The following is a 27,332-nucleotide window of genomic DNA, read 5'->3' as shown; positions in this document are numbered from 1 at the left end:
AAATGCATGGTATCATTATTGAGGGAATATTTGTTTTACTTCCTTCTTTTTTACATTTTATGATTCACAGTAATCACAGTGATGGATGAGTTTGAGTTTGGATTTGATATCCTGCTTTATCATTACCCGAAAGAGTCTCAAAGCGGCTAACATTCTCCTTTCCCTTCCTCCCCCACAACAAACACTCTGTGAGGTGAGTGGGGCTGAGAGACTTCAAAGAAGTGTGAGTAGCCCAAGGTCACCTAGCAGCTGCATGTGGAGGAGCGGAGATGCGAACCCGGTTCCCCAGATTACGAGTCTACCGCTCTTAACCACTACACCACACTGGATGATTAACAAATGTTGATTATATATTGATATTTTTTTCACTTTATTTCATTTACACGCCTAAGAATTTGGGTTGGGGGACTACTCAAGATTTATTAGCTTAATAAGCTGATCAAGGAGTCGGTAAATTCCAGGGGTCATTACTCCAACCCTGTGTAATGCAGGAATCTGTGTTGTTTTAATTTGTGTAAGCCACATTGACTCCCAGTCTGCGGAGTATATAAATAAATATAATAATAACAGCAGCCACTACTTACCACTGGCAAACCACCACTGAAAAGGCCCTGTCACAGTTGGTATTGGGGAAGGCACTCTTATTTTTATTTTATTTATGATTTTCAGATTTATACATTTCAATAATTTTACAGCCATTTTAGCATTTCAAAACTTGACTTCCTTCCCCCTCTTTTTGCGGTTCCTTGAATTTATTTTTAATATCTTCTGCATATCCAAATTAACTTAATTTGTTCACTCTTCTAGGTACTTAGATTGCAAGCCATTCACGAAGAGTCGGACATGGCTAAACGACTAAACAACAACAAATGTTAGTACTAACACCTTGAATTTGTCCTAGTAGTTCACTGGCATCCACAATTCTAGTTCTCACCCTTTGTGAGAAGCGATTCCCCACACAGCTCCTGCTCTGTTGAACCCCTCTGCATAAACTGTGTAAAGAAATCAGGGGACATGTCAGGGTAGTTGCCAAAGGAGCCACTTTCCAAATGCAGCCTGCCACATTGGAGACGCCTGTTCTTAGCCACCTTTTGCAGAGCCATCCACACAGCCAGTTGCAATTATGAATTGAGTCTGAGATATGTAAAAACAAAGTTAAACTGTAGTTTCCCTGAATGAGTAATAGGAACAAATTATATATAGAACCTATAGAAAGACACACACATTTCTGTGTTTTAAGAATAAGTCTGGATGAGTAAGTCAAAATTTTGCTCTCTTGCTGCTGCTGCTGCTGCTGCTATTTGTTTAGTCACTTGATATGCCTTTCCAGGGTTCTAAAACTAGGGTCTTCTCCTACTCTTCCCGAAGATGCCACGGATTGAACCAGGAGCCTTCTTCATTCAAAGCAGATGCTGTTCTGTAGGGGGCAGGGGCTCCCTTGAACTAGATAGTCGGGAGCACATAATGAGGCATAATGGGGTTCAAAGCCTGGACAGCTCAGTCGGTTAGAGTGTGGTGCTGATAACGCCAAGGTTGCAAGTTCGATCCCCGTATGGGGCAGCTGCAGATTCCTTCATTGCAGGGGATTGGACTAGATGATCCTCAAGGTCCCTTCCAGCTCTACAATTTTTTTTATTCCCAACCCCCTCTGATTTTTTTATTTTTATTTTTTTGAGGGGGCTGGCATTTAAAGGGAAAAATCTGTTGGTGAGAGAGATTGCCCAACAACCACTTTCCCCCTCAACCCATTTTCTCATCACTGGGCTGGATGCAGGGTGGGGCTGATAATGTGAACTGCTGGACTTAGATGGGACCTTCTCCAAAGGGGGCAGCCTTAATCCAAATAGGGCACAGGGGATGTAATCAGGCAGGTTAATCACATGCCAACAAATCCAGCAACATCAAACTACTTTGCAGGAAAGTTCAGTTGCATTTCCAAGCCAGTGGCATTTATAAGAAAGTGTTGAGGGTGTCTGATTATTTAGTTAGGTGATGCCTTGAACGGCATAATCTATTCTCATTTCACAGGCCAATCACACGAACATTTGAAGGAATTATTTATAAGTGGATAAATTATAAGGAATTATATGGGCAGCGTCCGTAGCAGGTAATTCAGCCGAGTCAAGTGTGATAGGTTCCTGAGTCATAAACTAGGAAGGATGCCAGCCTTGTGCATCCATAGCAGACTCCCTGCAGGTTAGGAAAGCGTATATATTATTCAAGCTATGTGTCTCTGAATGACTCAGCTATGCAACTTGTAAAATGCCATTATGAGCCGAAGCTGGATTACTCTGTATTTACTGTATTTTCTTTTTAACCCTGCCTTTCCCTCCATCTGAAACTGAAGACAGTTTAAAAAAAGGAAAAAAAAGATAATATCAGATTTAAAATAAATTAAAATAAAAAACAAACAAACTAGGAACACTAAGCAAACAAAAACCAACAGCAGTTATCATTGTATCTTCCCTGTTCCTTGAAAAGTCTTTGGTTTGTACCCAATGCTAATACTACTCAGAGCAGACTCCATCCACCTAACTACTATTGCCAAATCCCCCCATTTAATACAGATTTAGTTAAATAAATGTAGAATTTAAATAATTGGTTATAGGTGATGGAATAATTAAATTAATAACTGGATATTAGAATATGCTGAATAAATTGCTAAAGATGTATTATAATGAAATTCAGAAGGAAGGGACCGAAGGAAGTCACATGATGTTAAGGAAAATTAGGTTTATATAAGAAATGTTTGTATATGTTTTTGTGTGTGTTGTATTCTTTTTGTTTCTGTTTCTTATAAAATGAATAAATATTATTATTATTAAAAACAAATTCCCCCCATTTAATACAGATTTAGCCTTTCTGAGGGAAATCTGATAAGTGGGGGAAACCCAGTTGCAATGATCCGCTTGTGATACTTCCGTGATCCAATTGCAATATCAAACCATTGTCTGAAGGTACCCAGTCCACTTCTGCTTTCTTTCTTTCTGTCTCTCTATCAATCACTTGCAAACTATGGCCTCCCTCTCTTCTCCATCAGAACCATGGAGAAAGGCTAGCCCAGGGAATCTCCCCAAGCAGCATGGACAGAGCAGGGTGAAGTAGAATCTCTCACCTGCATCCCCCACGCGGCGCAGGTGCTCGTTCAGGTGCTCCAGAGCAAACCCCCGATGGATGGTAAGTGGGCAGTCAGTCCTGCTAGGCTAAGTACGGTAAGCAGAAACCCCTTTCCCCCAAATTTGGAGGAATTTATTTCCCCTCCTCCTGCTCATTATTTTTGAGGAGGGTTTTGCTCACCAACCCGATGATAGAAAAAGACTTGATTTCTGTACCTCCAACATCCTGGGGGGTCCATGCCTGTGTGAACGATGACATGGATTCAGGTTGGTCCCCCTAAACTGCAACAAAAATCTGCGTATTCCAACAAGAGCCAGTACTGACACCACTGATTTGCGCTTTGGGGATTCTGAAGAGTTTCTGCACAATTGTAGTGCTAGTGGTGGGTACTAGCCTGCCCAGCAGGGCCGTCTTAAGCATATCGGGCGCCGTGGTGCCAAGATCACTCCGGCGCCCCCCACCCCACTCAGTTTCCCAACGTGGCTGTCTGGCGGGTGCAGCGCACAGCGTGGCTACAGCGGGCGCAGCCGCACGGTGCCCACCTGGCGGCCCAGCGCCACCCAGCCTTGCCTTAGAGCCAGCCCTGCTGCCCAGTGTGGTACTGTATAGTGGTTAGCGAGTTGGACCTGGGAGACCAGGGCTCAGATCCCCACTCAGCCTCACCTACTCACAGGGTTGTTGCGGGGATTAAATGAGGAGGAGGACCATGAGCTACTTGGGCAGGGAAAAGGTAGGATGTAAACACAATAAATATATAAATAATTTAAGGTGTTTGCTTCCTGTTCTAATTCCTCTTCCAACTTCTTACTCTGCAGAGCTGATGGTGCAAAAACATATGGAGACTCTGCAGAGCTGGTGTGGCACAAGCACAGGAGGGGCCTCCTTGGAGAGGCTGACTGATCTCCTCCTGGTGGAAGGGCTGACCGATCTCCAGCAGAAGCAACATGATTTTGTACAGATTGAAACAATCAAAGGCATGAGGAACGTCTCCAAGAAGATTCCCTTGGAGAAACTCTTCCTGCCTTTGTCCAAATTTACCATCCCCCCGCGAATTTTGGTGACCATTGGAGTTGCCGGCATTGGCAAGAGCACTTTGGTCAAGCTGTTTGTCCACACCTGGGCAAAGGGAGAGATTGGCAAGGATTTTACGTTTGTCTTGCCTCTCACCTTCCGGGAACTGAATGCTTACGACAAGCTCTCTGCAGAGAAGCTGATCCGGCTGGCAACCCCCCAGTTAGCTGAGCCGAGCTTTCTCTCCATCGACACGGCCAAGACTCTCCTCATCCTGGATGGTCTGGATCAGTTTAAAACTCTGCTGGATTTCTCCAATGCCGTCGTTTGCACAGACCTCCGAAAGGAGGTCCAGGTGGATAACTTGATCACCAACATCATCCGAGGCAATCTGTTGCAAGAGGTTTCTGTCTGGATCACCTCGCGGCCAACGGCAACCACGCAGATCCCGGGCGGTCTTGTGGACCGGATGACTGAAGTGCAGGGTTTTGGAGATGCAGAGATCAAAGACCATTTAGATCACATGTTTGCTGAGAACCAGGGCTTATCCGATGGTGTGTTGCGGCATCTCAAGGCAAGCAGGTCTTTGTACATCCTGTGCACAGTGCCAGCTTTCTGCCAGACGTGTGGGTCCTCCATGGGGTACTTTCTAAGGAGCGCCGATCAATCTCCAGAAGCATTGACTGCTCCTAAAACTTTGTCGGAAATCTATTCCTGTTACTTTAAAATGGCGCTGTGTAGCGACTGGCCAGGGAAACAGAAGGAAGCCCTCAAAATAGACCAGCTGCTGAACAATGGCAAGAAAATGATGAACTGCCTAGGCCGCTTGGCATTTTACAGCCTAATCAAGAGGAAATACATGTTCCATGAGCAGGACATGAAAGCCTATGGCGTAGACCTCTCTTCTCTCCAAGTTAGCTTGTGCAATAGGCTCTTGCTTAAGGAAGAGACTCCATTTTCCACCATTTACTACTTCCCCCACTTAACATTTCAAGAATTCCTGGCAGCCACCTATTATTACACTGCTGCAAAGCGGGCTCTTTTTGACCTCTTTGTGGAGAGTGGCATGTCCTGGCCAAAGTTTGGCTTCCTCAACCACTTTAAAAACGCCCTCCAAAGATCTCTGCAGTCTGAGGACGGGCACCTGGACGTCTTTGTGCGCTTCCTCTCAGGCCTCCTCGCCCCACAGGTGAACAAAGTCCTGTCCGATTGGTTCTTGGCGAGGGACGAGCACCACGGTTACCGGAGTCACGTGGTTGGCCTCCTGCAGAACCTCCTGGGAGCAGACCAAGCCGTCTCCTGTGGGTCCATCAACCTCATGCGGTGTTTACATGAGATTCAGCATGTGGACGTTGTCGCGAGCCTCGAAGAGGCAATGAAGAGCGAGGCCCTGGCTGGGATGTTGACGCCGGTCAACTGCTCTGCCTTGGCTTATCTCCTGCAGACCTCGGAGGTTTGTGTGGAAGAGGCAAACCTCTCCAACTGCCTCACCTACCATGCTTTCCAGAGCCTTCTCTCTCAGCTCCTCTACTGCAATAATCTCAGGTAGGTCGAAGTGCTTGATGGGAGACAGGACTCGCCAGGACAGGGAGGAGAGGGTGGAGGTGGGGAGTACCTCTAGTCCTCTACGTAGGTGTTGCTGGACTGCAGCTGAAAGCCATGCTGGTTGAAGGATGAAGTTCAGCCTCTCTGAATACGGAGGGGGAGGCCCATAGAAAACAAATAAGGATGGCGGCTCAAAAAACAGGTTGACTAGGAATGTGATTGAATTCAGATGGAAATGGAAAGATAACAGAAATCACTGGGTTAAAGGTGGCAAAAAGTCCAGAGGTAGCGCTATTACGATGAGGTGGAAGGTTCATCAGCTATGAAGGACTTGCTCACAAATTTATTGACAGCTGCACAAAGTATCATAGCTAGGAAGTGGAAGGGGCAAGCAGAATATAAAATGGAAGAATGGTATAAAGAAGTGTGGGATATAGCTATTAATGATAAATTAACACGTGCCATTATGGTAAGACGGGGAATATGCAAGAGAAATTATTCTGAGGAGATATGGAAGGTGTTTGTAGAATTTGTACTATTAAAATGGAAAGGGGTCAAACCATTGCAAGAGGTGTTGAAATTTTGGGAAGTTGGATAGTTATAATGGAATGGTCTCGGTGGTGGGGTGCACATTTTTATTCTTATTTATTTATTTTTATTACTTTGTCAAAAAATGTATACAATTTAAATAAATGTATAAAATATAAATAAAAGAATGAATTTAAAAGGGCAAAAAAACAAAACGGAAATGGAAGCAGGAGTAGAAGTTGCAGGTGTTTGCTTATTTGTCCAGAATGGGAAGTGGATCCAGGGAATGTGATTGGTGTTCACAGTTGCTGCTGCTTTCAGGCTGCAAAGATTACTTGATGGATTATGGGGTTCCTCCCTTTCTCATTCACATTCTGTTTTCTTTGCGATGAAACGAACTGGGTGGAATAGCGTAATGACAACGTAATTTACACAGTTAATTAGTTAGCTAATTGCGTAAATTCGCCATAGCAGACAGTGCGGTGACAAATAACATTGGCTTTGGGAGGAAGACAAATTGCAGTGGAACGGAAACAGTGCTGCATGTGAGGAATACAGGGCGGAATGGAAAACTGTTTCCTCTTACATCTCTAGAAATGGCCTGTTTCTCAGCCACACTCACATGACTCATCCACCTTTTGTCTCTCCTCTGGTTGTATGTACTAAGAATATGCTTTGTTCTCTCTCCTCCTGCCCCTCCCCACCCCATCCACGGCCATAATTTGGCCCAGGCTAGACTACAACCAGTTTAAAGACAGTGCTATGGACCTGCTGGGCAGTGTGCTGAGCGGAAAGGACTGCCAGATTCAGAAAATAAGGTGATGCAGAATAGCTAAGTGTGCAATACTTATTTTCTGCACAATGTGTACAGACTTATGGCTTGTTGTGGGACAACTGTGGTTGCCTCTGCCTAGGTTGGCAGTTACATTCGTGCTTAATTTGCTTGGGAACAACCACAAAAAAGGCTGAAGGGCACACAACTGTAGCAAGCATATGGGCATAGCCAAGAGGTTATAATCAATAAAAATCAATACGAATCTGAGGTTCTGCCCCCTCCAACAAAAATCCTGGCTACGCCCATGAGCAAGCATATATTAATAAGAAGTTACAATAGAAAGACAAAATATTATTACAATTGCAAAGTGTGCATTTCAGCAAAGCTTACGAAAACAGTAGCAAAAGTAATTGTTATTGTATGGGAGAAAGCTCTAAGGTAAAGTTACCAGATCTTTTTCAATGAATCCGGGGACACTGTTCAACTTCAATGGATTTTGTATGGGGACTGATTTGTAAATCCGGGGACTGTCCCCGGGAAGCGGGGACGTCTGGTAACCTTACTCTAAGGAGCTGACAGCAGGCTTTTGGCTAAAGCCCTGCTTCAGAAAATCTTCTTCAGTTGATCATTGCAAAAACATTCCCCATAAGGGTTTACCAAACATTCATAAGCTACCATTATAATTACCAATCCACTCATCACCTCAAAATACATGGTGGTGGACTCTCCTTCATGGAAGGTTAATAATTATAATTTATTTATACCCCGCCCATCTGGCTGGGCTTCCCCAGACACTCTGGGCGGCTTCCAACAAAATACTAAAATACAGTAATCCATCAAACATTAAAAGCTTCCCTAAACAGGGCTGCCTTCAGGTGTCTTCTAAAAGTCTGGTAGCTGTTGTTCACTTTGACATCTGGCGGGAGGGCGTTCCACAGAGCGGGTGCCACTACCGAGAAGGCCTTCTCCCTGGTTCCCTGTAACTTGGCTTTTCGCTGCGAGGGAACCGCCAGAAGGCCCTCCGCGCTGGACCTCAGTGTGCAGGTAGAACGATGGGGGTGGAGACGTTCCTTCAGATATACTGGACTGAGGCCATTTAGGGCTTTAAAGGTCAGCACCAACACTTTGAATTGTGCTTGGAAGCGTACTGGGAGACAATGTAGGTTTTTCAAGACCACTGTTATGTGGTCTCGGCGGCCGCTCCCAGTCACCAGTCTAGCTGCCATATTCTGGATTAGTTGTAGTTTCTGGGTGACCTTCAAAGGTAGCCCCACATAGAGCGCATTGCAGTAGTCCAAGCGGCAGCACATCTCACAGGACCTCAGGCCTGAGGAACAAATGAGGCCCTCCAAGTCTCTCTGCATGGTTCTTAAACAGAAGTTGAATGGTTATCTGTCACTGATTTTTTTAAAGTTGTGATTCCTGCATTGCAGAGGATATATGGTCTTTACAGTCATGTGCCCTTCTGCACTTTTGTGGTTGCTATATACCAGGGTCCCCAAACGCCCAATCGCCTTCTCAATCCGGCCCACGGACGGTCCGGGAATCAGCATGTTTTTACATGAGTAGAAAGTGTCCTTTTATTTAAAATGCATCTCTGGGTTGTTTGTGGGGCCTGCCTGGTGTTTTTACATGAGTAGAATGTGTACTTTTATTTAAAATGCATCTCTGGGTTATTTGTGGGGCATAGGAATTTGTTCATATATTTTTTTTCAAAATATAGTCCGGCCCCCCACAAGATCTGAGAGACAGTGGACTGGCCCCCTGCTGAAAAAGTTTGGTGACCTCTGTTATATACAGTGGTACCTCTGGTTGCGAATGGGATCCATTCCGGAGGCCCGTTTGCAACCCGAGAAGGCCGCATCCTGAAGCGCTGCATCTGCACAGGCACGTGACGTAATTTGGTGCTTCTGCGCAGGCTTCGAACCTGGAAGTAACCCGTTCTGGGACTTCCGGGTTGGGCGCGTCTGTATCCCTGAAGCAGACGTAACATGAGGTATGACTGTACTAGTATTGTGCCCTTCTATGTGATTTTCACTTGCTTGGGAACCAGATCTAGCAGGGTACCTCCAAGCCATCAGTTTCTTGTGGGCGGGATCCAAGCGCTTACTGGGAAACCGAGGTTTGCAAAAGTAAAGTGTATTAAATCGCTCTGCTCCACAAATCGACTTAAAAAAACCCCAAACAAGACAAAACTGACTTTCTGTGCTTGAGAAAGAGAAGGGGAAACATACTTAAAAGTGTGTGATGGATGAATGATTAATTAATGGGCAGGTGTGAAAACACCTGCAAACAAATCAGGATGAATACTCAATAAAGACTTGACAAAGTCTGACCTCTGTGTGAGCTTTGTGCTAGCAAATCAGGGTAAATAAACAGCTCATCTGGAGGAGCTCGCAGTCTGATTAGGAATGAAAGGAGCCACGGTTGCAAAGGAAATGCTGTGCACCCTCCCCTTTGCAAGGCAGTGAGAGGTCCCCAAGGGTAGGGCTTGCAAGGGTTTTGCTTCCTGTGGTAGGAGAGATCACCAGAATCTTGTGGCATTTTGCTGCATTTGAATTAATTGCAAATATAAAAGTAGAGCACAGTGGAGGAAAGCAGCTTAAGCATTTCTACAGGGAGAAAACCTTCTGCTCTCATCAGGTCCCCAGACAGAGAGATGTATAGGTGCCCTTGAAAGTGAGGAAGGCCATAGATCAGGGGCAGAATATTTGCTTTGCATGCAGAGGGACTCAGGTGCATTATAACCAAAAGGTTTTGCCCATTTGATCATGCATTCTTTAACCTTTTCTTCTTCAGATTCAAATTTCAGCAAATTTCAGTTTTTGCAATAACTATCAGGCCACACCAGACGTAGAGGAGAGCACTATTAAATTACTGCTAATGCAACTTCCAGAAGAGTTATAGGCCCAGTAAGTAAGGAGTGGGTTATAATACTTAGAAAATGCATTTAACCATTTTATATATATATCCCTGGACAGCTTGGTGGAAAACAAGATTGGTGACAAAGGTGCTAAAGCTCTTGCCCGGTCCTTGATGGTCAACAGGAGCCTGATGGCGCTGGAGTAAGTATCTCAGAAGTTCTACTTTAAAGGGTCAGGCGTTTGCCATTCACTGTGATAGGGATCAGCAATCAGCAGCCAGTGGGATGAACCTGCCCCTGATGGAACTGTGGAACTCACTGCCACTGGAAAGGCTGGTGGCCCTGGATGGCTTGAAAAGGGGATTAGACAAATTCATGGAGGGGAAGACTCTCAACAGCTACTAGCCACAGTGGCTATGCTCCTGTTTCCACAGTCAGAGTCAGCAATGCTTCTGAATACCAGTTGCTGGAAGCCACAGAAGGGGAGAGTGCTCTTGTTCCGGGTGTCCTGTTTGCAGGCTTCCCACAGATGCAGGCAGCCACTGTGAGAACAGGATGCTGGACTAGGTGGGCCATTGGCCTGATCTCACAAGGCTTTTCATGTTCTTATCCAGGCACCCCCAAACTGCGGCCCTCCAGATGTTTTGGCCTACAACTCCCATGATCCCTAGCTAACAGGACCAGTGGTCGGGGAAGATGGGAATTGTAGTCCAAAACATCTGGAGGGCCGAAGTTTGGGGATGCCTGTTCTTATCCCATGCACAGCAGATGACAGCCCAGGGACAAGAGATGTGCACAGAGAGAGAGACCTGCTGCCTGTGCCCAAGGGGGGGGGGATCATGTATGACTGCCCTGATACTGTCATCGTGAATAACATGATGAAAGGGACACTGTATTAAGGAGGTCTTGATGAGCAATCTATAGGTAACCCCAGCAGCATAGCTAGCTGCTCAGGTGCCTGGTGCGGGGGCGTGTCCTGCAGCTGGGGGCATGGGCGTACCCAGGATCATAACTAGGGGGGGGCAAGGGGAGGGGCTAAGGCACGGAAGGGGAGGGGCCACAAAGTGGGCGGGAACGGCGAACTCGCGCTCCGCCGGGCTGTGCCCCTCCCTAGAAGCAGGGCTGGTGGGCGGAGGCGGAGCCCAGCCCAGCAGAGCGCGAGTTCAGCGTTCCCGCCCGCCGCGCCGCGCTCTCTGGTTCCCCGCCGCGCTTGCCCTTGCCAGAGGGCGCGACGGGGAGCTGGAGGGAGGGTGCGGCGCGGCGCGGCGCGGCGCAGCGGGAATGGCGAACTCGCGCTCCGCCGGGCTGTGCTCCGCCTCTGCCCACCAGCCCTGCTTCTAGAGTAGGGCAGCTGCCCTAACTTGCCCCGTGGTGGGTACGCCCTTGGCTGGGGGCGGGGCAATTTGTGCCTAGGGTAGCGGGGCGAGCCTCTGCGATGCTTGGAGCCTCTCCACCGGCTCCCCCTCAAGCAGTAGGCATGCGCAAGTCCCACACTGCCCTTTCAGGCAGCGCGGAACCTGCAGGTGCCTAAGCCACCACATCACTCCTAAAAACTTTTGTGAGCCCTTTTTTAAAAAAACAACAAAAACAACAACTCATTTGGAGGGCAGATCACCCCCCCCCGCACCCTGCCCTCCACCACTAGGTAACCCTGGTCTTCCCTCCTTTCTTTACTTTTTTCGGATCCAGTCTTCGTAGTAATTCCATAGGACCCAAAGGAGCGAAGGCCCTTGCTGACTCGCTGAAAATCAACCAGTACTTGCTTTCTCTCAAGTAAGTGCTTGCTTTTCTTGGTCTCTAACCAATAGGGGAAGGCAAATGTGCATGGCATTAGATATAGCATCATGCCACTGCCTGGTAGTTTGCTGCTTCTTAGCCTATACAAAGGCTCCCTCTAATACCAAACCTGAGTGGGCTGTGCCAATCATGAAGCATGCCAGATGGGCCTCATCCACACGCACAAAAAGAAAGGTCCCTGAATGATTAGGGAAACCCCCAGATTTTCAGCACTCGACAACATGGCACACTGCCAGCTCAAAGCAGAAGTGAAAGCTTTCAGACTCCTTACAAAGATGATGCTTAGCTCCTGCAGACTAAGCTTGGTCCCCTCCAGATGTTTTCGAGACCCATCAGCCCCCACCAGCATGGCCAATGAACAAAGAGGAGGAGCAGGATGGGAGTTGTAGTCCTGCAGCATCTGGAGAGTCACACTAAACCAGGCACCCCTAAACTGTGGCCCTCCAGATGTTTTGGCCTACAACTCCCATGATCCCTAGCTAACAGGACCAGTGGTCGGGGGAGATGGGAATTGTAGTCCAAAACATCTGGAGGGCCGAAGTTTGGGGATGCCTGCCTGCACTAAACTATAGCAAAATTTTAAAAAAAATCCTTCCAGTTAGCACCAACTAACTGTTGGCAAGAGACATGAAAATTGTGGAATGGCGTAAATTTACCAAAACCCCTGTCAGTGGCAAGGTTGGAACATTTGTCACTTCCTGCCCCTCAACCGCTGCCTGGAAAAGTAATGGAGTTGATTTTCCTCTTTCAGCCTCCAGAACAACGCCATCAAGGAAGAAGGTGCCAAATGCCTGGCCGAGGCTCTCACCAGCAACCACAGCCTGAGGACTCTGCAGTGCGTCTCTCTGGTCTTTGCTAAGCAGCATCATGGTTTACACACCTGTTCCTTTCCTGGGCACCTGTTCTTCCAGTCTGTGCAGTTGGCTGCTAATGCTGTGTTTGGGTTGACATCTCCGCTAGAGCTAGATAAGGGCCTGTGTATGCAATTAGCAGTTAATCAAGCAAGAAAAACTCTTCTCTGGTTGTTACACTGCAGGCTGAAGGTATTGGGGTGGGTGGTTTGGCATGGTTGAAGGCTTCCCTGCTGTTGGGAAGCAACAAACCCTGCATGTAGAAAAGGGAAGTGTAAAAGACATGGCTGGGTTAAAAGCATTCTCTCTGATGTGCTAGGTTTCTGTCTGTAGAGGTTTCCCCTCCCCTAACATTCACCCCATCAGACCTGCAGTACAATCCAAGAATAACTATGCCATTTGATTTTTCTCTGATGTACAGTACATACTGCCTTCGAAAGCCTGTTTGATTGTGTTTCTGGGAAGAACAGGTATAACACCAAATGTGCAATTAGCAATGGTGTGATTGGCTTATTTAGTTATTTATAAAAGTATTTATATACTGCTATTTAAATAGATATAAATATAGGTACCAGTATACTGTAGATCTAGATATCTCAAAGAAGTTTAGAACAAACATAATATATGGAATAAAAGCCATGCAAAAGTTAGAACCAGAGATCAACTAACAGATAGATATCTTCTATATTGCCTGCACAAACCTGGCGGGATAGAAATGTTTTCAGCAGGCATTCAAAGGTTAAAACAGAAGGCACCTGCTTAATCTCTGTTGGCAGAGCATTCCTTAGGACTGGGCTCATGACACTAAAGACTTTGTTTCTTGTTGCTGTCAGATGAGCTTTGCCAACTCTGGTGATGCTTAACTGTGTTCCTGAATATTATATCAGTGATCGAGCTGGGATATAATAATCAAAGACCAGATTTCAAAGAAAGAGCTTTGTACAAATATGTAAAATAATACCAATCAAAACAAAACAAAACAGAGCCATAACAATAAAAGTAATAGTAACTGTATCATAGAGAACATAGAGAACAAAATTATAATTTTGCTAAAATTAGTCCTTGGCAAGTTTTACATGCAGAAGCTTTTCTTCTTCCTCCTCCTTGGAAGAGATACCGGTAGGTCCATTCGGGTCTGAAAGGAATAAAAAACAACATAAAATGCATCTTTTTTTCCTGGGAATCTCCATGAAAGCAGTCAATTAAAATCCTACATCTATAATGATAAAGGAGCAGTTCATAAGAACACGAGTTATCGATTCCACATCTCCAGATTCACAGGGATATTTGCGGTGGCAATAAGGGATTATATTTGTTTGCTTAAAGCGGCAGCGCTTCCGCTGCTGATCAAAGGGCTGGGGGCTGACCTCCCTCTGCTCACTGCTCATTAAGGATGTCATCTCCTTTGCAGCCTCCAGAAGAACTCTGTTGGACCCCAAGGTTCAAAGAAAATAGCAGAAGCACTGAAGACTAACTGGGGCCTCAAGGAGCTGATGTAAGAGCCGGGAGAATTGACTCACAGATTTGCATGGATCGTGGGGAGGTGGCCTTGTCCTCGCAGTGGGGTCTGTAGCTCTTTAGAGAGTGCCCAGTAGCATGGAGGCAAAGGTTGCTGATCAGACGTCTGCCCATGTTAAAGCAGAGGGTTGACCCCCTGTCCTGCCACTGCAGTAGGAAGTGGGGGAGACTTCAGATTCAGTTTGCATTTAAAGGCAAACCTACCTCATCCACACTTTCTGGCACAGTACAGTTCCATCAAAATCCACACGTCTCCCAAACTTGCAGTGCAGTTCTCCAGCCGAGTAATGAGTCAAAAAAATGAATATGCTAGGGTAAAGCATGCCTTAAAAACCACATGCAAAAATGCATTCTATTGGGGGGAATTGCTTGGTCAAAATGTGACCATTAGCCAACACACCACTCACACCTAGTATTGAAGTTTTTAAAGCCCTGGGCATGGTTGCTAATCCTGCCGTTAAAGTAATGTCTAGTGAGTGGGCAGCTGCTGGTATGCATTACGTTTCCCTTTGTTCCTATCCTAGATTGTCCAGTAACTGTGCTGGAGACACTGGTGCTGCAGCCCTGGCAGAAGGACTGAAGGTGAACCACACCCTTTTAACCCTGGAGTAAGTGACTTCTGCCTCCATTTCCCACATGTGTTTATTTTGTTTGAAAATTACTATTGAGAGAGTTCTCTAAAGCAAAGTGATTCTGGAGAGCAGAGTTCCCCCCTTCCCTTCCTCAATCTCTGTTGCCCTGATAGCCTGTGCTGGCGCACAAAGTCTGGGGGACCCTGGGAGGATGCCGCAGCCCTCGAGGGAACTGCAACTTCCCCTAGTCCCACAGCCTTTGTCCTCCTGGGGCTTACAAAGCTCTCCTTCGAGGCGGGTTTTTTTTTAAATGAGCCCCTGAAGCTGGTTTCGAAGACTGTGCTTGGAGGACTGTGCCAGCATCCTTTCTTTCAACAGGTACAGCCCACACAGTTTTAGGTTTTCCTCTCCCTCAACACAAGGTAGGGATGTAAGATCGTTGTCCGTTCTGCCCTGTATTTGCTGCATGCGGCGCTGTTTCTGTGCTGCTGCAGTTCATCTTCTGCCCAAGCCGACATCATTTGTTTCACTGTTTGCTGGGAGAAAAATACATAAGTTATGCAAGTTACGTACATCATCGTTAACTTTATGCTGCCCCATTCCTTTTGATAATAATGAAGCACAGTCAAAGACTGTAAGATAACCGATGACAATTCTATAACTGATGTACTAAGGTATGTAAAATGCGCAAGTAAAGTTAAAATAAAAAAAATAGGAAGGAGAGGAAAGAAGGAAGACAATGCAAATGGTAAGTCACATGTTGTTTGCTGAAACAACAGCAATATCAATACCAATCATATTCGCAAGATTGATTTCTGTTCCAGACAATGGAACAAATCAATGAATGTCAGCAAATTCTGCTCCCACTTAAGTTTTATTTGGAGTTCTCTGGCATCCCTCCTCGAAGGGGAAGATACCGGAGGGTGTTTGTTTGGGTTAACTGAAAGCCAGGCCCAGATTGCATGTAAAAGTAGAATTAAGAAGAAATCAAGCGTGCATCCCTCTCTCACCCATTTTCACTTTTCTGTGTTTGCCTCTTCAGTCTCCAGAGCAATTCAATCAGCGACACAGGGGTGACTGCGCTCACTCGAGCCCTTTGCTCTAACCAAGGCCTCACCAGCCTCAAGTAAGTCCTAGTCTATGCTTTGCCACCTCCAAATCCCATCGCCTGCCAGAGTTCTTTGAGTAGACTCAGGGAAAGAGAGCAAGGTGGCGGCACTGCTATAAAGAGCACAAGAAGAACCCCAGGGCACTCCTACACTGAATATTTTGGAGTGGGGTGGATTGAATCACATACCAGCAAACAGAGGCGGAGCTAGCTGCTCCAGCACCCAGAGCTGTGCACTTGGGGGCAGGGCGAGCTGCCCACAGGGGCGGGGTGAGCGTCCTAGGGGGGCAGGGAAGTGATGTCACACACACCCCCGGGATGACACCAGGGGCAGACTGCAGCCACCACACCCCCTTCCTCCATCAGTGCCAGCAAATTCAGACTGTGCAATTAAACCTGATTCAGAGATCTTGTGAAACTTCCCCAAAAGATCTGACTGATTGATTGATTTTTGCGGTGAGGCAGGTGCACTAGTTTGTGTGGGCTAACACTTTCTTGACACAAGGTTGCCGCTGTCAGGGGATGGTTGCGGCTACTCCCGAGTAAAGACACTCCAGTCGACTCTGTCTTTAAGAGCTTTATTGTGTATACTATTTACAGTGCAGAGGCAACAGAAAACATGACTGCCTAGTCTGATTCAGAACCTGGCAATGGCACTTGTCTGTTTTTGCGCCAGCATAATAGTATGGGGACCCCAAAATGCCGTCCCCTTGCCCTATGTCTGGGTGCATGACCCAACGTGGGCGCCGGAAGGGGCTGCGTTCCTTCTCCCGTCCTTTGGCTGGAGCGTTGCAGAGGCTCCGACACCTCGCTGCGCTGTCCTTCCTCCTCTGGCCAGCTGGGTCTTGGAGCCCCCTCTCCATTCCACTCCATTCCTCAGTCCCTCCTCCTGACCCGCTGCTTGCGCTGTCACTGGGCGAAGTGCTGGTCAGGATGACTGGGGGTGGGTCCCTGTAGGGAGTCCCCCTGATATCTGAGACTCTGGGTTTTCATTAAAACAGGTTTTGCTTGTTTTGGGTGCCTGCTGGTATTTCCCTCTTTCACATATGTGATTAGACTAAAGTCCTCTGGCAAGGAAACAGGCCTATGAAAGTCTGCCCCCCTCCCCACTATTTTCCTACCACTTGGGGAAGAGCAGTGTGTGAAAAACAATGAAGGCATTGATAAGAATCCAATAATGACTTTTCTCCATATGCCTGTAGCCTGCGGGAGAACTCTATAAGCAAAGACGGAGCTCAAGAGATTGCCAGTGCCCTTCGAGCTAACAGCACCCTGAGGAACTTGGAGTGAGTCATTTGGCCTTTGGAAAACAGGGTCTCTGAGAAATATTTTGCACACCCTAAAAAGCTTTATGGCCTGGCAGCATGTCCTTAATTTGGTGCTTTGGGGCTCAGGGTAGTATAGAATCTAGGAATTCTGGAGTGGAGAACTTTAGCAAATACTCCTCCTCCTCCTCCTCCTCCTCCTCCTCCTCCTCCTCCTCCTCCTCCTCCTCCTCCTTCTTCGTCTTGTTTCTTCTTCAATTCATCTTATGACTACTGTCAGCAGAAGCCCTATGCAAAGACCTCCACCTGCACAACAGGGCTTTCCCTCCTCTCCTCTCTCTACATGCCTCCCATGTCTCCTGGAATTGACTTGTGGGGAAAAGAAAAGTGTGCAAGGGGAGGAGGGGACACGTTGTCCCACCTAGCCAGCTTCAAATGTTTATGCTGATGGAACATTCGGCAGAGCAATATCAAATTCCTCCCAGAAGGTTGGCTATTGTTTTCCAGGCTCACACCCTGTAACATTCTCAGGGAGGTGTGTGAGTGCAGGAGGAATGAGGGAAGAAAAGGAGAAAACTCCTGAAGGGTCTAGGCAGGAGCAGAGAACATTTCCCAGACTTAGAGCTGCGTTCCTAGCCTTCCTGGGGCCACATTCCAGATTATTTATTAGGTTTATATACTGCCCTCCATCAAAAGATCTCAGGGCACTCATAAACATGAGACGAAAGCAACTAGCACACACAAAGAGTTAAAACACAAATAACAAAACAATAATTCCTCCTCCCACAAACACATTTAAAAAGCTGTAGAATATTAATCAGTAAATGTGACTTTTTGTACTGTAAGCCAACTTCCCCCAATCTCTCTCCAACCTTCAGGCAACCTAGAAACATGGTGAGAGTCTAAGGACACATTCCAGCCTGGCAAAAACACCAAAGGAGGGGGCATGGCAGGACCAGTTGTGGGCGTGGCCTGGTCAGAGTCCCAAGGGCCAGATAGAGAGGTCTGGGGGCCACCTCAAAGCTTAGGTTCCCTACCCCTGCCCTAGAAGCAAGACAGGGTATATGTTGTGGTCAGGCAGAAGGTCTTTGGGGACTGATGGGGTCGAGGCCACAGCGAAAAGGCCCGGATTCCATGTATTAATGGGAACCAACCAACCAGCTCTTGCACTGAGTGCTGCATTGCTTTAACTCTCATTTCCCCTGGGCTTTTTTTCTAGCTTGGCTGCCAACCTGCTGCATGACGAAGGCGTCCAGGCCATTGCGCTGGCATTGAAGGAGAACCAAGCGCTCACTTCCCTGCAGTGAGTTTCAGCGGATTAGTCTGCATTGCTTGAGCATAAATGCATTCAAACAGTTGGAACAGGATTGTTCAAGCTTTTGCAAAGTGGTGTCTCAAAGATTTGGAACTGGCTGTTGTAATCGGAGACTGCTGCCTAGATGTTGGCATTATTTTTCAGAATGAGTATTATGTGGCTGGCACCTGTAACAGCACCAGTTCCACCAATCAGATCAGTCAGATGGGTGTATATTAGGCAAGGTGATCTTGTAGGTAAACTGGTTCCAAGTTGGCCCCTCCCTGTTTATATGCTGAAGTGGTACAGTCTAGGAAGGGCTGTACCATGTGGGAATGTGTGGTTGGGTCCTCATTCCTTTTCTCCTTCTCTCTCCTTCTAGCTTGCAGTGGAATTTCATCCAGTTCAAAGCAGCCAAGGCCTTGAGCCAAGCCTTGCAGGTCAATGAGAGTCTCTCTATCTTGGAGTAAGTCCCTGACTTTTGCCTTCCACTCAGCCTCAATAGCGTGAGCAGTTTTTGCATTGAAGGAAACAAATCACTTTTGGCTCATTTAAGCAGCAGGATGAGAGGTGGTGGGACAGTCAGTACCGCTTTAGACCATGTAGGGTGACCAGAATTGCATGTTCACCCATATAAACATTTATTTTATTTAGTCTGAGGATCACAGGTAATTTTATCATGCAATGGAAAAGGGAGGCTCCTGCTGTTTCTGAGTGTGGGGGTGGGGTGGGGTGTACCTTTTTGCACATAAGTGTAACATTCCTCTGGCTCAGGCATATGCAACCTTTGGCTCCCAGATGTTTTGGAACTACAACTCCCATGATCCCTGACCACTGGCCCTGTTAGCTAGGGATCATGGGAGTCGTAGTTCCAAAACATCTGGGAGCCAAAGGTTGCCTATGCCTGCTCTGGCTTGTAAAAAGAAATATATTCTTCTTCTTTTTTTAAGTGTTTATTTCAAGCTACTGGAGACAAAACTACTGAAGAGAGTAACATTGTTAGGGATAATCTAATGTTCTGATCAATCGTAAGAAGTGTCACATTTGTTACATTCATTCTGCAAATCTCAACTCGTTTCAGACCTGTTTAGCTGCTATAGCTTTTAACCTGGATCTCTGGGAATTACAGATCTGAAACAGTTCCCTGGGACAAAATAAATAAATTCCTTCAGTAGCACCTTAAAGACCAACTAAGTTTTAAGTCTTTAAGGTGCTACTGAAGGAATTTATTTATTTTGTTTCGACTCAGACCAACACGGTTACCTACCTGTAACTAGTTCCCTGGGAATTTGCCATAAATAATAGTCAGTTCCTGTCATAACTATAGTTCCCAAGATTTGGGGCGGGGAAGTTATAGAAAGGGTTCATTGGAGTTGAGCTCTGTAAGCATTTTCAGGGGGGTGTCCACAAAAAATTAGCTCTCTCGGGGCTTCTTAGAGCTGCACCTTATATGAAATGAGGACCACGCCACTTCAGAATGCAGGTAGGGTGTGTTTGTCATATTTTTAAATCTCCCGCCTACACACCCCTGAGCAAATAATCATAAACTCCCAACATGGAGCTCTTGCTAAACTCTTACTTCTTCTCTAAGTGTAGGGGAGGTTTTTTAATGTTAAAAATATGGAAGAGTATTTAAAAAAACAACAACCAAAAGGCTAGCTTCTGCTATGTTTCAGTTTACAGGAAAATGCAATTGGGGACGAAGGAACAGCTGCCCTGGCTTCTGCTCTGAGGGTGAACTCAACACTCACTGCGCTCTAGTAAGTTTCCATGTTATGCACAAGGATGCAATACCTGTTAGGGGATTCATCAAGATGCAAGACTCGTGCGGGGGGTCAGCAACTGCTGGCCTCTTAAGCTATATCTGGCCCAGTGTTGTGTGCATGTCTGTTTGGGCCACATGCCTTCAGTGAATGTTGGGATTGACTAGGAGGGCTGCACAAGGGACTTCCTGAACAGCACATTCAGTGGCTGATGCCACCATGGAATCCAGAATGACCGTGCAGAGAGGAAGGAATGTGGCGGAAAGGCTCAATAACCAAGCTATTGGTTAAAAAACCCAGAAAGTAAACAGTGAATGTAAGAGATGGGGAAGCTGTAGCCCTCTGTATATTGTTGGACTACAACTTTCATAATCTGTGACCATTGGCCATGCTGGCTGGGGCTGATGGGAGCTGCAGTTCAGCAACATCCTGAGGGTCTCATCCCTGCCGTCCTCCTTGCCTTTTGCTTGGGTGGTTGAATGGTGCAGGACACCTTCAAAAATGTGAATATACCAGTTACAGGGGAGGAAAGTCCTCCTGGCTCAGTTCCTGCTTTTGGACTTCCCATAGGCATCTAGTTGGCACTGTGAGAACAGGATGCTGGACTAAATGGGCCATTGGCCTGATCCAGAAGGCTCTTCTGATGATCTTAAGATGGGAGCTGAGTCCAAGGCCTGTTCCCCGCCAGAACTTCCTAAAATTAAAAACCAACCCAAGCCCACCTTCATTTCTCCTGCCTCTCAGAAGCACTTACCAGCCATTTCAGGCGAAAGGAACACAAGGCAAGGTGCTGGTGGGGAGCCTTTCAGCACCCATGGCTGCCCCAAGCTATTTTGCTGCCTGAGGCAGAGAAGCAAAAAGCAGCAGCAACAGCAGCACTTGGTCAAGGTACATCAGGGAGAGCCAACATGATGTCCTCCAGTTATTGTTGGAATACAACTCCAGTCATTCTTGGCTGGGACTGATGGGAGCCAACAAAAGCTGGAAAACACAACACTGGCTATGCCCCTGAAGAACACAACACCCACAGCCAGAGTTACTTTGACATCTAAGGCAGACAATCCCATTAGCATCTGCTCCCTTTCTTGGCTGTAAAAATGCAACAATAATAAATTGAATAACTATTTGCTGTCCATTCAGAACAGATGCCTGAAGTGGTTGCTTCCCTTTGCCTAATGGTAGGGCTGGCCCTTCCAGCACTGCTTGAGTGTCCTTGGCACAACATGGTGGTGCTACCTTGAGTTTGTTCAAAATATGCCCTGTTTTGTTGCAGCCTCCAGGTGGCGCTGATAGGCGAGAGTGGAGCCAAAGCTCTAGGAGATGCCCTGGTTCTTAACAAGAGCCTTGCGACACTAGAGTAAGTACTCCTCAATCCCTATGTTCATCCAGGAGGGGGTGGGGGAATTTAATAATAATAATAATAATAATAATAATAATAATAATAATAATAATAATAATAATTTATTTATTTATACGCCGCCCATCTGGCTGGGTTTCCCCAGCCACTCTGGGCGGCTTACAACAGAAAAATGAAATAAAATAATTAACCATTAAAAGCCTCCCTAAACAGGGCTGCCTTCAGATGTCTTCTAAAAATCTGGTGCCTGTTTTTCTCTTTGACATCTGATGGGAGGGCGTTCCACAGGGCAGGCGCCACCACCGAGAAGGCCCTCTGCCTGGTTCCCTGCAACTTGGCTTCTCGCAATGAGGGAACCGCCAGAAGGCCCTTGGTGGTGGACCTCAGTGTCCGGGCAGAACGATGGGGGTGGAGACGCTCTTTCAGGTATACTGGACCGAGGCCATTTAGGGCTTTAAAGGTCAGCACCAACACTTTGAACTGTGCTCTGAAACGTACTGGGAGCCAATGTAGATCTTTCAAGACCGGTGCTATATGGTCTCGGTGGCCACTCCCAGTCACCAGTCTAGCTGCCAGATTCTGGATTAGTTGTAGTTTCTGGGTCACCTTCAAAGGTAGCCCCACGTAGAGCTCATTGCAGTAGTCCAAGCGGGAGACAGTCTGCAGGCAGGTAGGGTCTCAGCGTGCATACCAGATGGAGCTGATAGACAGCTGCCCTGGACACAGAATTGACCTGTGCCTCCATGGACAGCTGTGAGTCCAGAATGACTCCCAGGCTGCGCACCTGGTCCTTCAAGGGCACAGTTACCCCATTCAGGACCAGGGAGTCCTCCAACACCTGCCCGCCTCCTGTCCCCCACAAACAGTACTTCTGTCTTGTCAGGATTCAACCTCAATCTTATAAGTTTAATGGTGACATCACAGAACTTGGCCAGTTGGTGCAGCCAATGGCCCACCTAGAATTCAGCAAGACTCTTCTGGCTTCGTGGAATTGTGGCTTCATTTCAGCATCAAAGTGAATACCTGGCCTTAATTTATCTTCCTTGTTTTTTTGACAGCTTGAGAGGAAATGCCATCGGTTTGGCAGGGGCAAAGGCAATGGCCAATGCCTTGAAAGTTAACGGCACCCTCCGCAGGCTGAAGTAAGTAAAACGATGGACAGGATACAGATGGGGTCATTCAAGAGTGTCAAGAGATGGCCTTTGGGTTCGCATAATGGCTGAAAGTGCTTGTTTAATGGCCTTGTGTGGTTGGTGGCTAATTCTGTACCAATGAAATATATGCCACATGTATCCTGCTTGGGTTAGGGCTAAAAGAAATAAGAATTTTGCAGTGGAATTCCAGGCAGAGCAAATCACCCCCCTCCCCCAAAGCCTGGGTTTTGGACTCAGATGGCAAAAATCACCTTGGAAAGCTGCAAAGTTCTGTTGTTGCTATTGGAGTGACTGATGCAAGGCTAGAACCACCTGACTAGGTGCCAGGCTGCTCGTGTAGTACATTTATAAATAGATACAGCATTGTGAAACCATCACAGATCTCCAGGCATTTCTCCCCATAAGAGAGCTGACCCTGTGAAAAGCTCTCCTGAACCTTTCTAATGCTTGGGGAAGCTAGCAATACAAAATAGTATTTTGGGGGACAACTAGTCTTTTAAGCGCTGCTTTTGAGTGGGGAACCTTTTTCGACTTGAGGGCTACAATCTCTTGTGGCTGACCTTCTGGGGGGTCAGTGTAAAACTGGGTGGGCACGGCACCCCCACCCCCAATCTACCCATATGCATTCATGCACACTTAACACATTCATTCATTCTTTCCCACGCAGAAGCACTTAGGCTTGGCTGGGGCAAGGAGCAGTGGCACTTTTGTCCAGTTTAATTGTGAGGGCTGAGGAATGTGTTGGTGGAGGTGGGAGGGCGAGCCCTTCCATCAGCAGCCGTGATCTCCTTAAATAGCCCAAACGATTAGGCTAGAAAATGGTCTCCGTTTGAATCCAATAGGAGATATTTTTCCAAGGCTGACTGCTACATTTTGACAGGGGGAATCAGAGCTCACGATGTTTGACCCAGCTATAAACCCCACCAAAAATACCATGTGGCAATTAGCGTTTTATTTTTTAAAAAACTAATTGGCACCAATGGAAGTTATTGTCTATTTTTTTAAAGAAAAAAATAAGCCTAAAGGCTGCATGTTGAGAGGGGGTGGGATGCAGAGGAAATGGCTTTGTGGGCTTCATTTGGGCTGTGGGCTGGAACTTACCCTACCTGCATTGTAGCTATTCAATGGCCAGGCAGGTGTTACTTTACACTTTTCTGGGGGAAGTGAAACAAGGCTGGAGCAGACACTGTGTACTGTATGTGCCTGTGCATAATGGATTCCATATGCCCATGTTCTCTTGCCCACAGCCTCCAAGAGAACTCCCTAGGCATGGATGGAGCGATCTGCATTGCCACAGCTCTGACTGGAAGCCACAGCCTCACCTACATCAAGTAACTTACTTTTCAATGCTCTTGGTCTAGAAAGTGTGTGTCCAAGCCATTTCAGATCCAGACCCCACAGGATTTGGTAGGGATGGGTGGAGCAGAACTTGCTACTTAACCACAAACATTGCACTACATACATTAATGGATCTACCATGGAAGCAGAACTCTTCTTCCTGAGATCCTAAACTTTTTTTATAAAAAGCTTCCAGCCCATTTGATTATGGCAGAGGAGCTTGAAAACATATGGATCAGTGTCTGGTTTAATCTCAGAAGCCAGAGTGGAGATGTGTAGGAAGCACAGTGAGGAGAGGGTGCCCTGCCCTAGTTCCTTTTCTTTTATAGCTACAACTCCTTGGCCCTTCTCCCACGGGAGCCAACCTGCCCCTGCCCTCTTTTCCTACTGAAAGAAAAACCTAAAGGACTTACCTGACATTTAGAAAACACCTGGACATCCCTGTTTAGGGAAGTTTTTAATGTGTGACATTTTAATGTATTTTAATCTTTGTTGGAAGCCGCCCAGAGTGGCTGGGGAAACCCAGCCAGATGAGCGGGGTACAATTATTATTATTATTATTATTATTATTATTATTATTATTATTATTATTATTATGGATGTTGGAGCCAGGGCAGATTCCAGAAGGAGGGACAGGCATCCTAGGCTGACAGCTGTATGATGGACTCAAGCAGTTAATTTTACTTCTTTGTTGTAACAGTTCCTGAATGTTCAGCAAAGGACTTAAGAGTTAGCTGCTGTTTCGTGGGCCTGGAGGACAATCCCAACCTAGAGACTTGGGGTTGAGGCTGGCTAAATATTGACCATGGCTTAGCAACCAAAATGCGTTAGCTGTCTTCCCTAGCCCCACTGCTTCCCTGTATCCAGCTTTTAGATATTAATTGGTTGGAAAGCACTCCAGTCCATATCTGTCACAAATCAGGAGTGCCCACCCTCCACAGCTTCCACTGTCCAGACCTTTAGGGCACAAGCACAGCAGCCACCACTCGATTAAGTTGCCCATTGAGGAAAAGCTCCAACTGGTTCAAGGAACCTAACAGAGTCACGTGCAACAGGGAAAGCCATTCAACCTCTCTCTCTCTCCCCCCCCCCCACCTGCTCTGAGCTTTTGTGTGTGATTCTGACATGGCAGGAAATTGCAATTACCAGTCAGATTGTGAGCAGTGCCCAGACAGTGATGCCGCATTAAGAGTCAACCCTTTGCCTTCCCTCCACAGCTTACAGGGAAACAAAATAGGTGAATCGGGAGCCAAGGTGATTGCTGATGCCATCCGTACAAATGCCCCCAGCTGCATTGTGGAGATGTGAAAGAGAAACTTCCCTGGAGGAGGTGCTCTGGGATCCCAGACATCCTGCGCCCTGGAGACATGCCCCTTCCTCACAAATGGCTCACTGACAAGGATGCTGCGCAAAGGGAGATCACCAGGGAGTGAAAGGATGCTGCAATGGATGGTACTAAGTGGGGATGTGGCCTGAGCCGAAGGCAGTTGTGGAAGAGGACGACAAACCTTGTGATTTCCATTCTGGACATTTGTTCCTGCTGGTGAAGGTGGTTCGGTGCTTCAGACATTTTGTGGGTGGATCTGCAGCAGTGGTTTGTGCCTTCCTGATAAACTGAAAGCAGTTGACACCACAAAAAGAAACAAGATTGTAAAGTCGTTTATTTTGTGAAACGAGGGAATGTATGTAAAAGTCAAAGAGGTTCAGAGCGAGTCTGGAAAATACATACAACTTGCAAGGCATAAGGAACTGAGGAATCCTCAACATAGAACTAGTTCAACAGATGATACCTGCCACTGTTAGGGAATTGGATCTATAAAATATTTTTCATATAGCCTCTGAAAATAAAATTATACACAGAGGCATTCAGAGACTGGTAGCACTGTGTGGCTTGTGACAAGAGGAAAGTATTCAGTCAAGCCTGTTCAGTGCCTAGAGACTTATTGGCCCAGAATAAGGGGAGAAAAACAAAATAAAACTTGTATTTCTACTAAATGAGGTTTTTTTAAATGAAAAGTTGCTTAGGAAAACCAAACCGATACCTGGTTTTACATTAGCATGGACATGTGTGGCAAGGACTTGGTATTAAATAATGGGGTTGGAGATATTATCATTCCTAGAACTTCTTTTATCACAATATGATATGTGCTCATATAGCAAAGAGGTAAATTAGAGTCAAAGCAGAGCCCCAGACTAATTGTGGGCTCCTTGCCTGCCTTGTCAGTTTCTGAAGCTGTTAATTTATCCTGAATTGTCTTTTGAAACAATTCCAGATTCATGTTTGTATCAAAAAGATACCAGGAATTCTGTAGGAGTCTAAACTGCTTTGTGTTGCTGGATTGTCTGTGTGTGTGTTGTTGGGTCTGTTAAAACTTTGGCACCATGGAGCGTGACATGACTGCTCTCTGAATGTTAGTGTTCTTTCCTTGCTCATGAACTGACGACAGCAAAAGAGCTAAGCTACTTTGAGTTCCACGATATATTACTACTTTGGTACTCTTTTCACTGGTATCAAGGTTGCCTTACTCTATAGAGTACATCCTGTCAGAGTCATGTGGGTCAACGTTTTAGATTCTCTGTGCTCCTCAAGGTTTGTCTCTGGAGATGACCTGGCTGCTCAAAAGTCATTATCACTCTCCTCCAGGGGCTCGGGCTTCCTCACCCTCCGACTCGCCTTGTTGGGAGAGAGATCCATGCTGTCGTCTTCCAGGTCGTCGTCGTCATCATCGTCATCGTCATCCAGATCAATTTCACTATCTTCAGTATCTTCCTGTAAAAATATTTCATTTATTATTTGGGAATATATATATATAATATGCCCTGTCTTGAAGGCTCAATGTAAAGAACTATTAGACTCAAACCACTAAGAGAGCTTATCATTACAAGGCTGTCACTCAATTTAAAACATTTGTTAATTAATCAGCTAAAATTGATATGGTTAAGATCACAAGAAGGGCCCTGCTGGGTCAGGCCAAAGGCTCATCTAGTCCATCCTCCTGCAGGACAACAGCAACCAGTATTCAGAGACATGCTGCCTGCAACACGGCAGGTGGAACATCCAGCTACCAGGGCTAATAGCCAAGGATGGCCTTCACAACATCTTATTGGAGCAAATGCCATGAGGTGCTGTGTGAGGAAGGACTAATCAGTTATTGCGTTCCACCGCACAAGCCTCTTCCATGTTCCATGGAGGGAGCTGTGGTGGGAAAAGGGGGTTGGAGAAAATCACGTGGCAGCAGCTTGCATGAGCTGCCTTTCCATTTTAACCATGACCCTCTCCTTTAAAGTAACAGGTAGGAATATTGTACAATAAAGTATACATCTGAGCACATGCAGAGTGTTTTGCTTTCCCCCAAACACTTAAATAGCTCTGCTTAATTCTGGCATGGGTTCCAACCAAGATCTGTCTTTTTAAATACTGCCCTTGCCTCTTGCTTGATAACAATCTGAGAACAAAGGCCAAAACATTTTTGAGG

The 27,332-nt window shown here is 46.4% G+C and overlaps 2 protein-coding genes across 3 annotated transcripts in view; one reads left to right on the top strand and one right to left on the bottom strand.

Moving 5' to 3' along the window:
- Positions 1 to 68: 68 nt before the first annotated feature.
- On the top strand, positions 69 to 27,187 carry NLRC3 (NLR family CARD domain containing 3). The gene is made up of 19 exons (XM_035131354.3): positions 69 to 193; positions 808 to 871; positions 3,041 to 3,177; positions 3,933 to 5,673; positions 6,933 to 7,019; positions 9,958 to 10,041; positions 11,529 to 11,612; positions 12,388 to 12,471; positions 13,899 to 13,982; positions 14,530 to 14,613; positions 15,620 to 15,703; positions 16,888 to 16,971; positions 18,170 to 18,253; positions 18,627 to 18,710; positions 19,921 to 20,004; positions 21,281 to 21,364; positions 22,423 to 22,506; positions 23,766 to 23,849; positions 25,074 to 27,187. Exons 3-19 carry the CDS (start codon positions 3,171 to 3,173, stop codon positions 25,162 to 25,164), a joined length of 3,018 nt encoding a protein of 1,005 aa, XP_034987245.1. The 5' UTR covers positions 69 to 193; positions 808 to 871; positions 3,041 to 3,170; the 3' UTR covers positions 25,165 to 27,187.
- IFT38 (intraflagellar transport 38) overlaps positions 25,500 to 27,332 on the bottom strand; it is a 75,938-nt gene continuing 74,105 nt past the window's right edge. For both annotated transcript variants that reach the window (XM_088657459.1, XM_035131362.3), the window contains one exon: positions 25,500 to 26,626. In XM_088657459.1, the coding sequence (XP_088513585.1) occupies positions 26,474 to 26,626 (153 nt within the window). In that variant the 3' untranslated portion in view covers positions 25,500 to 26,473. The remainder of the gene's footprint in view (positions 26,627 to 27,332) is intronic.

Source organism: Zootoca vivipara, chromosome 13 (genome assembly GCF_965207765.1).
Source record: "Zootoca vivipara chromosome 13, rZooViv2.hap1.1, whole genome shotgun sequence".
NCBI classification, from domain to species: Eukaryota; Metazoa; Chordata; class Lepidosauria; order Squamata; family Lacertidae; genus Zootoca; species Zootoca vivipara.
This window is presented reverse-complemented; position numbering and strand designations above follow the sequence as displayed.